At 42.2% G+C, this 17111-nt stretch overlaps 1 protein-coding gene across 16 annotated transcripts in view; it reads left to right on the top strand.

The window, feature by feature from the left end:
* The window catches only part of KALRN (kalirin RhoGEF kinase), a 673187-nt gene that overhangs the window by 443544 nt on the left and 212532 nt on the right, over positions 1-17111 (top strand). For all 16 annotated transcript variants that reach the window (XM_043875040.1, XM_043875043.1, XM_043875038.1 and 13 more), the window contains exons 27-30: positions 1756-1845; positions 6207-6299; positions 14634-14745; positions 16542-16732. In XM_043875040.1, the coding sequence (XP_043730975.1) occupies positions 1756-1845; positions 6207-6299; positions 14634-14745; positions 16542-16732 (486 nt within the window). The remainder of the gene's footprint in view (positions 1-1755; positions 1846-6206; positions 6300-14633; positions 14746-16541; positions 16733-17111) is intronic.

Genomic DNA, 17111 nt, shown 5'->3' with positions numbered 1-17111 from the left:
TCTGTTGACATATAATTAATATCACAGTTTATCCTGCAACTCTAGACCTGAGTTGCCTCCTTTTTCTGAAACTGTAACATTTACTTCCTGGCCTATTCTCTTAAAGAAGTCTCAGACTGCCATTTTATTTTGTGCTAATACATTTTCCACCTCTAAATAACATGAGCCCATACACAGTTCACATTATTGCTAATAAATAGTATATGATCCCGTGCACAGCCAATGTAGAGAAAAAATGAAACTGACCATTAAGTGAAGGAATTTTTTTTTTTTTTGGTATCTTGTTTCATACATTTTGTGGATTTGCCTTACAATCAACCATAAGTATGATTTATTAGCATCTCTTAGGGATGATGAATGCCTCCTAAATAGTACATAAAATTGGTTTCAGAAAACCTTTAGTATAAAATATGCTCATTTTGCCAAGAATTATCTCAAAGTGATTTCTTAAGTTTTATCACCTTAATGTATGACTATAGTGCAGGAGTTAAGGGTAGAAAGAGTTGCCATGTATTGAATGTCAAGAGTTATGACCAAGAAGCTTCAAGTCAGCTTGCCTGGGCTCCACTGCTTTCTGAATTTAAAGTGACCTAACCTACATTATGGACTTCTCATGTGGCTCAGTGGTAAAGAATCTACCTGCCAATGCAGGAGACACAGGTTCTCTCCCTGGGTCAGGAAGATGCCCTGGAGAAAAAGAAATGGCAACCCACTCCAGTATTCTTGCCTGGAAGATCCCATGGACAGAGGAACCTGGCAGGCTACAGTCTATGGGGTTGCAAGAGTCAGACATGACTTAGCGACTAAACAGCAGCAACCAACCTCATGCCACTATTTTCATACCTGTTAAGTGGGTTGATAATAAAAGAACTCATCACACAGGGTTCTCATAAGGATCAAATGAGTTAATATGTATAGAGTACTTGGGAAAGTGCTGGCGTAAGTGAAACCTGCTATAATTAGCACATAGTTAGGCTTCTTTTTTAGAAGCGGACATCCCCAGTGTTATGCAGGCATTGGGATGGGGAGTATTTCACAGTTGGGAAAAGTGCTTGGTGGCCAAAGTACACGTAACTTTCCCAGTGGAGAGGCTATGAAGCACTAACCCAGAAGATGCCAAAGACATAAGAAATGAATTTTTACCAAGCCATTGGATTCTTGACTTGAATTAGCAATCTGTTTAGGATTCACTGTTTAGGATTCACTTAGGACCCCCCTAAGGGTCACCCTGCTTTCCTTTTCCCCCATCATTGCTTCTGGCACATGTGGGATGGTGGCACAGTTGCTTGACATGCCCTAGAAACTGCCCCCATGGGGACATTTAGAGTATGAGCAGATCTCCCTCTGAGATTACACTTCATTTTCATTCTTTGACTTTTCGTTTTTAAAGCAAATGCTATCATTTTTCAAGATGGGAAGCAAATTATAGGTAACGCCAAAAGGGGGATACTCACTCAATAAATTCTGTCCAGCTTCAGGACATATTATGATTTGTAAATTGATTTTTTAATTCTATCTAGTACAGACTGGTTTTAAAATGAACTTTCTTTCAGTGAGTTCTCTTCCCCTACTGATAGGAAAAAAAGTATCCCCAAGTTTATTAGGGTAGCACAGGCCTATGAGCCCAGGACATTTGCCACAGGATTGTCTGTACCAGGCAATATCTGAGGGTTTAACTGCACAGCACTTGATGGCACAGTCAAGAGCAGGGAGCAACTAATGGATGCTGATCTATTATTATTTTTGTTTTTTTAGGCAGACAAATTTCAGATGTACGTCACCTACTGTAAAAACAAGCCTGATTCCAACCAGCTGATCCTGGAGCATGCAGGCACCTTCTTTGATGTAAGCTGTGAATTTCCATTCTTGAGCCACTGATGAGCAAGTGGAATGCTTTTCTACTTTGAGATTATGGGTTTCTAACTATCCTCTGTTCCTTATTTTTCTTTACTGGCCTCCCAGTCCTCTCTCTCATAGATAAAACATGGAAGAAACCAAAACCACTGTTTATCTTTTGTTTTGGGCTTCCCTGGTGGCTCACTGGTAAAGAATCCATGTGCCAAGCAGAAGACGCAGGTTTGATCCCCAAGTCAAGAAGATCCCCTAGAGAAGAAAATGGCAACTCACTCCAGTATTCTTGCCTGGGAAATCCCATGGAAGAGGAACCCGGCGGGCTACAGTTCATGGGGTTGCAAAAGAGTTGGACACGACTCATAAACAACAAAACAACAATGTTGTGTTTTACTTCATCCCATCTCAAGTGCTGTGGTTTCTGATAAGGCACATTTGCCTGCGTGTCTCGGCATCATGGAGTAGCAAAGAGTCGGACACAGCGAGCAACTAAGCACGCAGCAGCCAATCTAGCTGGCCATAAGTCTCGTGTGGAGGAGAGGCGTGCTGGGGAGCAGGTGCCAGTTAAGATGTTCCACTTCTGCGTGTGTGTGCGCGCGTGCTTAGTCGCTCAGTCATGTCCAACTCTTTGTGACCCCGTGGACTGTAGCGCTCCTGTCTCTGTCCATGGGGATTCTCCAGACAAGAATACTCGCGTGGGTTGCCATGCCCTCCTCCAGGGGATCTTCCCATCCCGGGGATCAAACCCAGGTCTCCCACATTGCAGGTAGATTCTTTATCATCTGAGTCACCTATATAGCTCTCAAATGCAGGACTTCTCAAAGTGTGGTCTCAGCCCAGCTACATCGTCATCACCTGAGAACTTGTTAGAAATGCCTATTTTGTACACTGCTCCAGATCTATTGAATCAGAATCCCCAGGGCTGGAATGAAACAATCTTTGAGTTTTAAGGAGCCCTCCAGGTGACTCTGATGCCCACTCAAGTTTGAGAATCACTAACTACTCTGATACAATTATTTCAACCTTGACTGCCCCTTGGAATCACCTTAGAGCTATGAAAAGTGCTGGTTCCAGTCCCAGCCCTGATTGTGTTATGATCAGCCTGGATTTGCCCTGGGCATTGAGATTTTTAAACATTTCCAGGTGAGAGTAAAGTGCAGCCAGAGTCAAGCACTTGTTCTGTAGTGGAAGCCAAGAGGAGATTCAGAGCTGATGTGCCTTGTCAGGTCCTCTGGTTTTGGGTGAGCACACGGTCCTATTGGCAAATGATGTGTATATGATACTGGTCCCCAGAGAGTGACTTATTGGCTATAACATGAACAGAATCAAATGGGTCACTGCAGGATGCATGGGAAGAACAAGGGGGAGAAAAGAAATGAGACTAAAAAAGTGAAGTTCAATGAGAGATAGGTGATAACAGTGATGGCCATTCTGATAGTCACATCAGAAGTGACAAACACTTGAAATTCAGAAAATTTTAAATGTCTATCAGTCTAACTTTCTGCCTACTCATTCCTTCTCTAAATATTTGAATGTCTACTATAGGCAAGATAATGTGCCAGGTCCCATGGAGTCTCAGACATTCAAACATGGTTCCCATACTCAAGTTTACAAAATAATCCTTCTCTGAGCATCTTTCTAGCCTGACCTGCCGTAACAGAAATGATCCTACAAGTGTCTTGTTGCTCAGTGAAAGAATAATACTTGAATGGGTGAAAGCCAGACAAGAAAAAACAGACATGATTTTTAAAGATGGAGTATCACTATGGAAATGGTCCCAAAGTGAAATTTGTGAGGTTTTGTTTAAACTGAAAACTCAAGAAAAATACTTCTCTGACTTGGTATCAGAAGTTACTGGGTATCATTTTGGATGCCCTATACTGCTATTCTCTCTCCTTAATAATGTATTTCTCTTAAGATATTTCTGGTTTTTTTATCAATAGTATCTAGAAGAGTCTTTTTGAAGTTTTAAATGCACTGTGTCCTGTCTTCCACTTCACATTTTTCTGAACATACATATCCTATGCTCTGAGCAGGCTGCAGACTCATCTGCCTCCTTATCTTTGCTCATACTATTCTCACTGCCTAGGATAGACTGTGAGCCCTTTGCACACACTGCACACAGGCACACATAGACACTCTCAGAAGTCTTCCTATATTTAAACGGTCACAGTCATGTGTTGCTTCCTATATGAATCCTTGACTTTCTCTTTGTGTGCAGTATACTTTGTCTCTTTATGGCATTTGTAACCATCTGCCTTTTGACAGGTTACAAATGCCATACTATGCCTTTTGTGAGCTCCTTAGGAGGTTGACTCATGGTTTGCCTGGTTCATTTTTCACATGTTACAGAGTCTGGTGCTAAACTGCATTTTCCTCTCATCCTGCATTCCTCATATTCTTGTTTCTAGCCAATTTCTAGGCTTTGATTTATAAGTTGGACATACCCCATTTTACACCCTACCCCCCATTTCCAACATCATGCCTGATGAGCCTGTACATTAGTTGGGGAGGCCAATGCAAGCCAGAAAACCAGTCCAGTAAGAGTTCCTGGAGCTTGGCCTGGAGGTGGAGAGAGAGGGCAGCAAACTCTCCTGATGGTTCCCCAAGTATTCCAGAAAGCATCATCTTTGTAGCTTTTCCCCTCCCATCAGAAGAGTTTCCCTAAATTCTATACTTAGAGACCATCTACTTTAGGCCCTCCTTCTATCAGAGATAAACCCCCAATAAAGACAGCCCTGTTATCCATTATTGTAAAGATAGCAGAGAAAATTCAAGTACCGGAAAGGCCCACACATTGACATGATCCAGCATTTTCTACACCAGACGTGAGAGCTGTGAGGCTGTGATGACTGGTACCCTGTTGATTACTAAGCTTGGTTGGCTGACCTAGCCACTGGACACCACCCTTTCCTTATTCTCCACATGAAGCCTTCCTGGAACTCGGCATCTTGTCAGAGAGGGAAGCCAGTCAAAGTGCCTTATTGCCTGAGCTCTCCTGCCAAAGCCTCAGATAAGCTCAAACTGTTCATTTGCCCAGATAGGGTCAGCCTGCCAGCTGTTTTGCCCATTTTCCTTGAACAAGTCCTGATATAAACACACACCTCTAGGGAAGAGGCAAATGAGTGAGAAAATTGCCACCTTCTGGGATAGTTGGAGGAAAATGGAATGGTTTATTATTATTATTATTCCCTTTTCTTCACGTTCCTTCATGGCCCGTAACAAGTCCTACTTTGTCTAGGTTTAAAATGTTTCTTGTAATTCTCCTGATGCTTTGTGCTCACTAACCTTCATTTATGGCAAGCCCCTACATTACACATCTGTAGATATAGATGTATGTAAAGGGTATAGTTTGTTTTTGTACCTTCACAGACATGTGCAGCCATCCTCACAGTCAACTTTAGAGCATTTTCATCACCTCATAAGGCAACCCCACACCCTTTAGCCATCACTCTCCACCTCATCCTCCCTGCACCTCAGTTCTGAGCAACTGACAGTCTATTTTCTATCTCTATGGATTTCCTCTTCTGGACATTTCATTTAAAAATGGAATGATATGTGTTCTTTTGTGACTGACTTCTTTCACTTAACATAAAGCTTTCAAGGTTCATCTATGTTGTAGCATGTCTCAGTATTTCATTATGTTTTAAAGCCAAAAAAATACTCTATTGTATGACTATAATACATTTTGTTTTTTCACTCATCAATTGATGGACATTTGGGTTGTGCCCACCTTTTCACTACTCTTAAAAAATAATACTACTATGAATATTTTGCAGCAGTTTTTGTGTGGACATATGTTTTGATTTCTGTTGGGTATATGCCTAGGAATGGAATTATTGGATTGATGGTAATTCTATTTTTAAACACTTAGATTTCTGCAATAATCTCTGGACTGGTCTCTGTGTCTGTTTCCCAACCTCTACTCTCTGTGTTGCTATTAGGCTTATATGAGTCTTTCTGAAACATTGTTTTCACCATGTTTTTCTTCTATATAAGATCTGTGACACTTTGCCCTTGAAAAACTCACCATCAAACCCTAATTCATTCTTTTAGCTCTACACCATCAATGACCTATGTACATCTTGCTTATCTAACTGTATTTTCACTTTTTCCAGAATCTAGGTGTGATCCTCTCTACTGCTCAGGCACTCCTTATCATCTAAAGATACTATGATTATTTCCTGTGTGTTTTGGTTTATACATTTTCCCTTTATCTATTCCCCTAGAATAATTTCTAATCATTTTATACCTTTTCTTTTTCTCCTCTGTCCTTAACCCTGCCCACCTCCTCCCAGAACACATATGCGCACAGGTCCCCCTGTGTCTAACAGTGTCCATTCTCATCCCTGTAGGAGATACAGCAGCGGCACGGTCTGGCCAACTCCATTTCTTCCTACCTAATTAAGCCCGTCCAGAGGATTACCAAGTACCAGCTGCTCCTGAAGGTACCTCCCCTCACCTCTATGTCACCCTGACCACACTGCCAACTGGGTCCAGGGAATCCTAGCTTTGCCCAGGCATGGGAAAGCTTCTACCTGAAGACATTTCCTCTGCCTGGAGCAGAACTTCAGAAATGAGCCCACGCTGCCATTGCTGGCTCCAAACTGCATGTTCTATCCCATGAAATCCCACATCCTTATTTTGGGGGAAAGAGGAGAAATGGAAGCAGGGATGGATTGTGATTGTTTTCATATGCACCCACCACTGCACAGCAATTAGTGACTGCTACCTCAGACAATGGTGGGTACACAGAGACTCTCCCATCCTTCCCTTCTGGGCAAATTCCTCCTGGAGGCCCTTTCTCGGTAGGATCCAGGATCAAGGTCTTAGGGGCAGTGCCAACATGGGCAGTGGAGGCCTAGGGCAGCACCTATGTGTTTGTCTAGGAGATTTTAAAGAGGAAATAGTTTGAAAGTACATACATATATAGCTTTTATTATGTTGAGGTATGTTCCTTCTATTCCTGCTTTCTGGAGAGTTTTTATCATAAATGGATGTTGAATTTTGTCAAAGGGTTTTTCTGCATCTATTGAGATAATCATATGGTTTTTATCTTTCAATTTGTTAATGTGGTGTATTACATTGATTTGCAGATATTAAAGAATTCTTGCATTCCTGGGATAAAGCCCACTTGGTCATGATGTTTGATCTTTTTAATATGTTGTTGGATTCTGTTTGCTAAAATTTTGTTAAGGATTTTTGTGTCTATGTTCATCAGTGATATTGGCCTATAGTTTTCTTTTTATGTGGCATCTTTGTCTGGTTTTGGTATTAGGGTGATGGTGGCCTCATAAAATGCGTTTGGAAGTTTACCTTCTTCTGCAATTTTCTGGAAGAGTTTGAGTAAGATAGGTGTTAGCTCGTCTCTAAATTTTTGGTAGAATTCAGCTGTGAAGCCATCTTGTCCCAGGCTTTTATTTGCTGGAAGATTTCTGATTACAGTTTCAATTTCCATGCTTGTGATGGGTCTGTTAAGATCTTCTGTTTCTTCCTGGTTCAGTTTTGGAAAGTTATACTTTTCTAAGAATTTTTCCATTACTATTCAACATAGTTTTGGAAGTGTTGGCCACAGCAATCAGAGCAGAAAAAGAAATAAAAGGAATCCAGATAGGAAAAGAAGAAGTAAAACTCACACTGTTTGCAGATGACATGATCCTCTACATAGAAAACCCTAAAGACTCTACCAGAAAATTACTAGAGCTAATCAATGAATATAGTAAAGTTGCAGGATATAGAATTAACACACAGAAATCCCTTGCATTCCTATACACTAACAATGAGAAAACAGAAAGAGAAGTTAAGGAAACAATACCATTCACCATTGCAACAAAAAGAATAAAGTACTTAGGAGTATATCTACCTAAAGAAACAAAAGACCTATACATAGAAAACTATAAAACACTGATGAAAGAAATCAAAGAGGACACAAATAGATGAAGAAATATACCATGTTCATGGATTGGAAGAATCAATATTGTGAAAATGAGTATACTACCCAAAGCAATCTATAGATTCAGTGCAATCCCTATCAAGCTACCAACAGTATTTTTCACAGAACTAGAACAAATAATTTCACAATTTGTATGGAAATACAAAAAATCTCAAATAACCAAAGCAATCTTTTTTTTTTTTTGTATGAGTTGTTCTTTTTTTATTTTTTAATTTAACACTGAATGTTAAACTGTTTAATTGCTTAGTATTTTTTGGTGCATGGTTTTCAGAAGACAAACCAATACATTCATTGGGAACTTTTACCTAAAATTATATTTGAAAAATATAAACATGCTATTGTGGTTCAGTTGTTGTGTCCAACTCTTTGCGAGCCCATGGACTGCAGCACACCAGGCCTCCCTGTCCCTCACTATCTCCCGGAGTTTGCCCAAGTTCATGTCCATTGAGTCGGTGATGCTGTCCAGCCTTCTCATCCTCTGCTGCCCTCTTCTCCTTGAGAAAGAAGAATGGAACTGGAGGAATCAACCTGCCTGACTTCAGGCTCTACTACAAAGCCACAGTCATCAAGACAGTATGGTGCTGGCACAAAGACAGAAATATAGATCAATGTAACAAAATAGAAAGCCCAGAGCTAAATCCACATATCTATGGACACCTTATCTTCGACAAAGGAGGCAAGAATATACAATGGAAAAAAGACAACCTCTTTAACAAGTGGTGCTGGGAAAACTGGTCAACCACTTGTAAAAGAATGAAACTAGAACACTTTCTAATACCATACACAAAAATAAACTCAAAATGGATTAAAGATCTAAATGTAAGACCAGAAACTATAAAACTCCTAGAGGAGAGCATAGGCAAAACACTCTCTGACATAAATCACAGCAAGATCCTCTATGACCCGCCTCCCAGAATATTGGAAATAAAATCAAAAATAAACAAATGGGACCTAATGAAACTTAAAAGCTTTTGCACAACAAAGAAAACTATAAGCAAGGTGAAAAGACAGTCTTCATAATGGGAGAAAATAATAGCAAATGAAGAAACAGACAAAGGATTAATCTCAAAAATATACAAGCAACTCCTGCAGCTCAATTCCAGAAAAATAAACGGTGCAATTAAAAAATGGGCTGAAGAACTAAACAGACATTTCTCCAAAGGAGACATACAGATGGCTAACAAACACATGAAAAGATGCTCAACATCACTCATTATCAGAGAAATGCAAATCAAAACCACAATGAGGTACCATTACATGCCAGTCAGAATGGCTGCTATCCAAAAGTCTACAAGCAATAAATGCTGGAGAGGGTGTGGAGAAACGGGAACCCTTTTACACTGTTGGTGGGAATGCAAACTAGTACAGCCGCTATGGAGAACAGTGTGGAGATTTCTTAAAAAACTGGAAATAGACCTGCCATATGACCCAGCAATCCCACTCCTGGGCATACACACCAAGGAAACCAGATCTGAAAGAGACACGTGCACCCCAATGTTCATCGCAGCACTGTTTATAATAGCCAGAACATGGAAGCAAACTAGATGCCCATCAGCAGACCAATGGATAAGAAAGCTATGGTACATATACACAATGGACTATTACTCAGTCATTAAAAAGAATACATTGAATCAGTTCTAATGAGATGGATGAAACTGGGAGCCCATTATACAGAGTGAAGTAAGCCAGGAAGATAAACACCAATACAGTATACTAATGCATATATATGGAATTTAAAAAGATGGTAACCATAACCCTATATGCAAAACAGAAAAAGAGACACAGATGTATAGAACAGACTTTTGGACTCTATGGGAGAAGGCGAGGGTAGGATGATCTGAGAGAATAGCATTGAAACATGTATATTATCAAGTGTGAAACAGATCGCCAGCCCAGGTTGGATGCATGAGACAAGTGCTCAGGGCTGGTGCACTGGGAAGACCCAGAGGGATGGGGTGGGAGGGAGGTGGGAGGTGGGATCAGGATGGGGAACACATGTAAATCCATGGCTGATTCATGTCAATGTATGGCAAAAACCACTACAATATTGTAAAGTAATTAGCCTCCAACTAATAAAAATAAATGGAAAAAGAAAAAAAGAAAGTACATACAAAGACACAATGACACTCTGTATCTATAGGCTTCTATGTGTTGGGGGTTCTTCTGGAGTCAACCAGGAGATATGTTTTTTCTCCAAACCCTCTTCTTTAAGAGTCAAATCATCAAATTATATAAAATACTATATGATTTGGGCTGATTCTTCTCAGAGAAGAGTACACTAACAGTCTGAAGACATGACATTTCTCAAAGAAAGCCTGGGAAGTTGATATCATAGACAGTTATATAACTGTCTCTATATCTACATTAACTCTTGATGTGTAAGGGTGGAGTTTTCCCTAAGTTTGACTATACTGCTGGTCTCTTCTCAGATGCAAGAAAGGATAGTGAGAAGCATGTCATAAGTAGTATAGTTCTAGAGAAACTCTGATGAAATTCAGTTCTATGAGATGCTTGCTGAACCTCACATTTCCTAGCTGCTTCAGTAAACCTGAAAACCAGTCTAGTTTCAAATCTAGATTCTAGTCATGTTGAAGTGCACCCGCCTTTCCTGTCTGTGGTGTCCTACTGAGTTAGCACTTGTAGTTCTGTGATGAGAAGAGTGGTAGCAGCAGTGAGCCATGCCCCAACCTCTCTTCTCCCTTCTGGGTTAGGGCCAGGTCCTACATCATCCCTATTCTTCAGCCCCGTCCTTCAAACCTTCACCTTCCTCAACTCCAGGACTTCACTTCCAGGCACTCCAGTCTCCCAACCCTGAAGAAAATGACTTAGAGAATCCCCACAGGGCATCCATGCCTTTGGCCTTTTTTGAGGACTAGTGTCAGAAATAACTATGTGTAGACCATCACAGCTGTTTGGGTAGAACTTTGAAGATGCCATTCTGTTTTTGAAGTTTCTTATATAAAGACTCACAAAAATTCTCTTAAGATCTCAGAGTAGGGCATGGGTATTCTTTCCTGAAAAATTGGTATGCCAGTCAGTCAGTCAGTTCAGTCACTCAGTCGTGTCCAACTGTTTGCGACCCCATGGACCGCGGCACGCCAGGCCTCCCTGTCCATCACCAACTCCCGGAGTTTACTCAAACTCATGTCCATTGAGTCAGTGATGCCATCCAACCATCTCATCCTCAGTCATCCCCTTCTCCTCCAGCCTTCAATCTTTCCCAGCACCAGGGTCTTTTCCAATGAGTCAGCTCTTCACACCAGGTGGCCAAAGTATTGGAGCTTCAGCATCAGTCCTTCCCATGAACACCCAAGACTGATCTCCTTTAGGATGGACTGGTTGGATCTCCTTGCAGTCCAAGGGACTCTCAAGAGTCTTCTCCAACACCACAGTTCAGAAGCACCAATTCTTCAGTGCTCAGCTTTCTTTATAGTCCAACTCTCACATCCAAACATGACTACTGGAAAAACCATAGCTTTGACTAGGTGGACCTTCTTTGGCGAAGTAAAGTCTCTGATCTTTAATCACAAGAACTTGAGGTCCTTCTTTGCCTTTGACTGTCAGATAGTGTCTAGTTTTATGGTTACTTACAGGAGTTTCTTCTTACCCCAGAGGTGGGCAACAATCTTATATCTTGGATTCTGACAAAACATTTGAGTAAACATAATGAATGGGCAGTTGGATGGAGCAGCATTATAGATTTAAATGAAAAGTACTGTACTGTTGGGCTTCCCTGGTGGCTCAGTGGTAAAGAATCCACCTGTCAATGTAGGAGACTCAGGTTTGATCCCTAGGTCGAGAAGATCCCCTGGAGGAAGAAATGACAACCGACTCCATTATTCTTGCCTGGGAAATCCCATGGACAGAGGTATCTGGCTACAGTCCATGGGGTCACAAAAGAGTCAGACACAACTTAGCAACTAAATAGCAACAATAACAATTGTATATAATTATCCTCTCCTTCCCTAGCCCACATAATGTATGAACCTTCTAAATGATTATTTTTATGCAAGAAGATTTTTTTTTACTTTTATAGTTTTCAAATTTAAGTATTTCCAAAGCCTTTTCAGGAAATGGTGGGGTTGTGAATTTTTGAAAAATAAAATAAAACTGACTCACCCATTCACACTGCCAGGGTCTCCAGTCAATTAAGCCCCAGTTCTAAGAGAAATATAGGTTTTCACCCCTCCCTGTTAATCCCTAAGACTAAAGTTCCTAGGATGAATTTTGTGCCTTGGACAAGGGAAAGGTGTGGAGGATGGATAGGCTGCCCTATATTTTGCTTTAGGCAGATGGAAGGGTGGGCTCTGGGCTTTCACTCTGTGATTAGATGTTTTAGAAAGAGAGGACTATGCAGGTAACTGAGAAAGAAGACAGTAAAGTAGGGGAAATTTGTTGTAGAAATGTTTTAAAGTTATTTGGGGAAAAGAAGACATAGTAAGATAATTTTGACCTCTTTCAAATGTGCTTGTAGCCAAATGCTTGCTGAATAAAAGAAAAATAGTTTGCTGAGCTTTTACTATAAATAAATAATATAGGATTTATTTTCTCATTAAAGTCAGCTTTATTCCAAGTAAATTGATATTTAATTATCAGTATCCTCTGGAGTTCCTCCCTTTAGGTGTTGGATAAAAGTGAAAGTCAGAGTGTTCAATATTCTCTGTGTAAATCTTCTACAGCTGTCCTTTTTAGTCTAAATTAAATGTGGAGCTTTCTCCATTTCATAAACTATAGCAGAGATCTGAGGAGAACTCATTGGTTTTGCTGGTTGGTTGGTGGACATGCCAAATTGCTTTGGGAGGTTAAAGTAATTGGTGTTTCTGTTACAAGCTGTAGCATATTTCTTATTTCTCTCTTATGTTTCTGCCTAGAAATTCCTTTGATGATATGTGAGAACAGGTGGGGAGGGTTAAAATTAGGTAAGGGAAGAGAACTTAAGGTTGGCAGAAGTAAATGCAACTTTCTGAACAATGATGCTATTACACTGACTGGAACCAAAGACAGAGCTGAGAACTGATCTTATCTACCTCCCAAGCATCTGCTCTAGGCAGTTTATCTCTTCTTTGGACACTCAGAGCTCCCTTCTTCATGTGGGAATGTATCCAAGATAACACAAAGACTTGGATTTTCGTATCAAATGATCACTAATCAGATATCTTGCTTTACTAATAATTTCAAAGATACAGATAATCCAAGACAAAGATAAAACACAGAAGTCCAGGACCACCAAAAGCTCCAAGACATTTCTTACAACATCAGGATATGCTGTGATCTTGATTACCATGCAAAGTTTCTAAATAATGTATGTTGCATCCTATTATTTACCCTGAAGAGAGCCATTTCATCATTAAATGTAATCACTTTTTACTTAATTGTGTGACTTATTTGATACTTTCCAGGGAGCCACTGATTGTAGGTTTGTTTACCATAAGAAGTCATAGACAGGCCAGACAGATCCTACTAAAAGCACACCATAAATAAGGAGTCTCCTGCTAGCAGGTACCATTAGTTTGTCAGGAGGTCTGTCATTGATGTGTTTATAAAGTTTGGTCTTGTCAACTTCTTTCTTTCCTGGAAGTGCATCCCCACCCATCCACCCGTTCCCTGCCTTCTCCCTCCCCAGAAAGAGAAAGTATGGTTTGTAGATCTATTGCTTAACTTCTTCCTTTCCAGTGTCAAAGTGAGCAAGATATGATAACCCTGATAGGAAAAGCGAAAGCCAGCATTCCTCTGGTTTGAGTGAAATCATTTCGAGTGGTCTTTATGGTTACTAAGATAGTTGGAAATTATCTTTTCTCCATCAACCAGATATTATATATCTTTTATGGAAAAGGTAAAGACCTAGTCTCCAATGGAGAAGTTAAAGAGAGACCATGGTCCAGGAGGACAGGGGGAAGACAGGTTGGCATGGTGGATGGAGTACTGGATTTGGATTCAAGAGACCTGGATTCAAGCCTCTACATGGCCTCCTCCAATGAGTTCTATAACCTGGGTAAAACCCGTGTCCCTCTTGAGCACAGTGTCCTCATTTGACAATCCAGGGACTAATCTATGATCCTATCTGTTGGCCCTGGGCCGACTTCTGATACATATAATCTAAAATCTTTTAGGACTCTGAAAAGCTATAAACCTATACTTTCCATAATCCCTGGTTGTTCCCAGTGTGAAAGAAGTCATTCTGATGGTAGAGGTGTGTCAATAAAAGTGGTGCTGGAAGTTGGCATGCAGTGATGTATGAGTGCTGTGTGTCCTCTTTATGATCACATAGTACTGCACCTCTGTTTGTATGTTTTGCCAGAGGTATTCCCTGACCTCCAGGTTAGTCAAGTGACAGAGAATACCCTCATTGCTCACTTCTAGTGCCAGTCATTTGGGAGTTGGGTTGAGTTGGCTGGATTAGATTGAGCTGAGGAAGCTCAGTCTGGGAAAAACATGGTGGTTGAATTGTTTGGTGATAACCTCTCCACCCCAGAGGAGTCCCCAGAGGGGACTATTACAGACAATGAAGCTAGCTTCCCTGGTGGCTCAGAGAGTAAAGAATCCACATGCAATGTGGGAGACCTGTGTTCAATCCCTGGGTTGGGAAGATCCCCTAAAGGAGGGCATGACAACCCACTCCAGTATTCTTGCCCAGAGAATCCCCATGGACAGAGGAGCCTGGTGGACTACAGTCCGTGGGATCATAAAGAGTTGGACAGAACTAAATGACTAAGCAAACAGCACATAATTCCTTGAGGAACTGGTATATAATTGCCTTGAGGGGTTAAATAGTGGGAGGCTGGGGAAGTTGGGGGAAACTGTTCTAATTGTGTCTGGACCTTTTTCACAGGAACTTTTAACTTGCTGTGAAGAAGGAAAAGGGGAGCTCAAGGATGGCCTGGAGGTGATGCTTAGTGTCCCAAAGAAAGCCAATGACGCCATGCACGTCAGCATGCTGGAAGGTAGCTGTGCACTTAACCTCCCAGGGGAGCCTCCTCCTTTCCTAAAACTGTGGAACTTGTGTCATGAGATGGAAGTGGTATGAAGTCATGCAGAGGGCCAGGCTGGAAGAAAGTTGTTCCATAGGTCCTGGGGAAGTGTAAGAGGAGATCCACAGGGGCCAGCTCAGCTATCACCTGCCTTCAGGTAGCCCCAGGCCTGTGTTGCATCAGATATGTGGACAACTTGCTGCCTGAGAGGCAGAGTAGGACAAGCCATCATCATCCTTACTGTAAAGGTGTGAAAACCCTGACCCATAGCAGTCCTGCTCATCTGCATCGCACGTGTCATCATAATAAGCAGAAATCCTGTACATACACACACACTGTCTTTAGCCTTGTCCTTCTCTCTTTTTTATTCTTCTAAAATATATATAACATAAAGTTTACCATATTAACCATTTTTAAGTGTACAATTCAGCGGCATTAAGTACATTCATGTCAGTGTGCAACTACCCTCACCCATTCATAGCAGATGAGTAAAGTCCAGCCACATAAAACCGATGGAACTTTGTCAAAGCTCCTCAGTCCACTGGAACCGTGTTCTAGAGACCCAGAAACCTGGCAGAGTGAGACAATAAAGCACTCCCAACACCACAAAACCCAGCAGATGAGGCCAGAGCAGCCATGGTCAAAACTATTAGATGAGTTAATATTCCATATCCCAACCTGGGCTGGCAAACAGGTGAGATAAGGGAGACAAGTTTTCTTTGTTGTACATAGTAACCCTGTGGGGGTATTCCTCTCTTCGGGACCATCCCTCCTACCACTTTTCCTTCCCTATCCCTTACCCCAACACTGCCAAAGACTTGGTCTGGTTTCAGTATATCTTAGCCACCCTTAACACAGGAAGCCCACTTCTTCATGCAGGGGAGCCATGATTACCTTCTCCAGACTGAGCACTGGCTATCTGAATCTATTCCCGGTATCTCACTTTCTCCACCTCCTACTTTTCTGTTCACACCTGCTCCCCACACCCTCTCCTGCATGTCTTCCTCTCTAAGCACCTTCTCCTCCAGCCTGTCCCTGACCTGCATTCTGGATCCAGGTACTCCAGGTATGCTCTATGGACCAGCAGCAGCAGCAGCAGCACCTGAGCACTTGTTTAAAAGTGCAAATTCATGGGCTCCACCCCACTCCTACTAAATCCCAGTCTTGTAGGGATTGAAGAATGGGCAGATATATGTGTTTTCATAATCAATCCAGGTGATTCTTATACACAATAAAGCTTCAGAACCTCAGTTAAAATGGTACAAGTATAAGTTGTTGAAGGCTTGTGCACCGCATAGTACAGGAGGTATCAAAGGGAAGAGTCCTAGGAATGGAGCATAAGAAATGAAGAAATGAAGCGACAGCAAATGGAGTGCAGTTGAGGGCACTCAGGCAGGCAGTGTGCATCCTCAGCCCCATTCTGAGCTCCAGGTCAGTGACAGTGGGAGCTGTGGAGGGAGAAGGAGAGATGGCGTTTGTCCTCGCAGGCGGTCCTGGCTGGCAGTGGGCTAGGGGAGACTGCTCTGGAGCTCTGCAGGAGATTCCGCTGATATTGGTTTGGTAGAGGAGACCTGGGGCAGAAAAGGGGTCTGATCCCAGTGCCATAGACCTCTCCTCTTAGGTGTGCAGGAGCCACAGGAATCAGCCTGAGAGAAAAGTGCTGTGGGAGCTGAGGGATCACTGTCAGGAAGCCTGCCTCCAAGAGGGGACTGGAGCAAAACGCCCACATGTGGTGGAGCAACTACACGGATGAAACGGGTGTTTTTCAGGGTTCGACGAGAACTTGGATGTGCAGGGGGAGCTGATTTTACAAGATGCCTTTCAAGTGTGGGACCCCAAGTCGCTGATCCGGAAGGGACGGGAGCGACACCTATTCCTCTTTGAGATCTCCTTGGTTTTCAGCAAGGAGATCAAAGACTCTTCAGGACACACGAAATATGTTTACAAGAACAAGCTACTGGTAGGTGGGGCAGGTGGGGTCAGACGAGACTCCCCATTTGCTAGCTCCCTTGGGCAGGAAGGGATCTTGAACACTCTGCTCGTCTCTCCCGTGGTGCCACACCAGCACCATCCTGGACAAGTGAAAGGCATCCTAATTGGAAAGTGCCCCCTCAGCCCACTTCTGCATCTTAGAGTTCACCTTTCTTCTTCCTGTTGGCTTGGGCGCCTCCCTCTTCACCCTCCCTCCCTGCTACCTGCTCATCAGGCACGTGCCTGTAGGTCCTTTCATCCTGGGTAGAAGAACAGAACATCCGGTCTGTTGAAGTTTGATTGACAGAGCCCCTCCCTCGGTCCTCTCTCGGTTGCCTCTCCCTTCCCACCCCAGCCCTAAGTCTCCC

Source organism: Cervus elaphus, chromosome 19 (assembly GCF_910594005.1).
Source record: "Cervus elaphus chromosome 19, mCerEla1.1, whole genome shotgun sequence".
Taxonomy (NCBI): Eukaryota; Metazoa; Chordata; class Mammalia; order Artiodactyla; family Cervidae; genus Cervus; species Cervus elaphus.
This window is presented reverse-complemented; position numbering and strand designations above follow the sequence as displayed.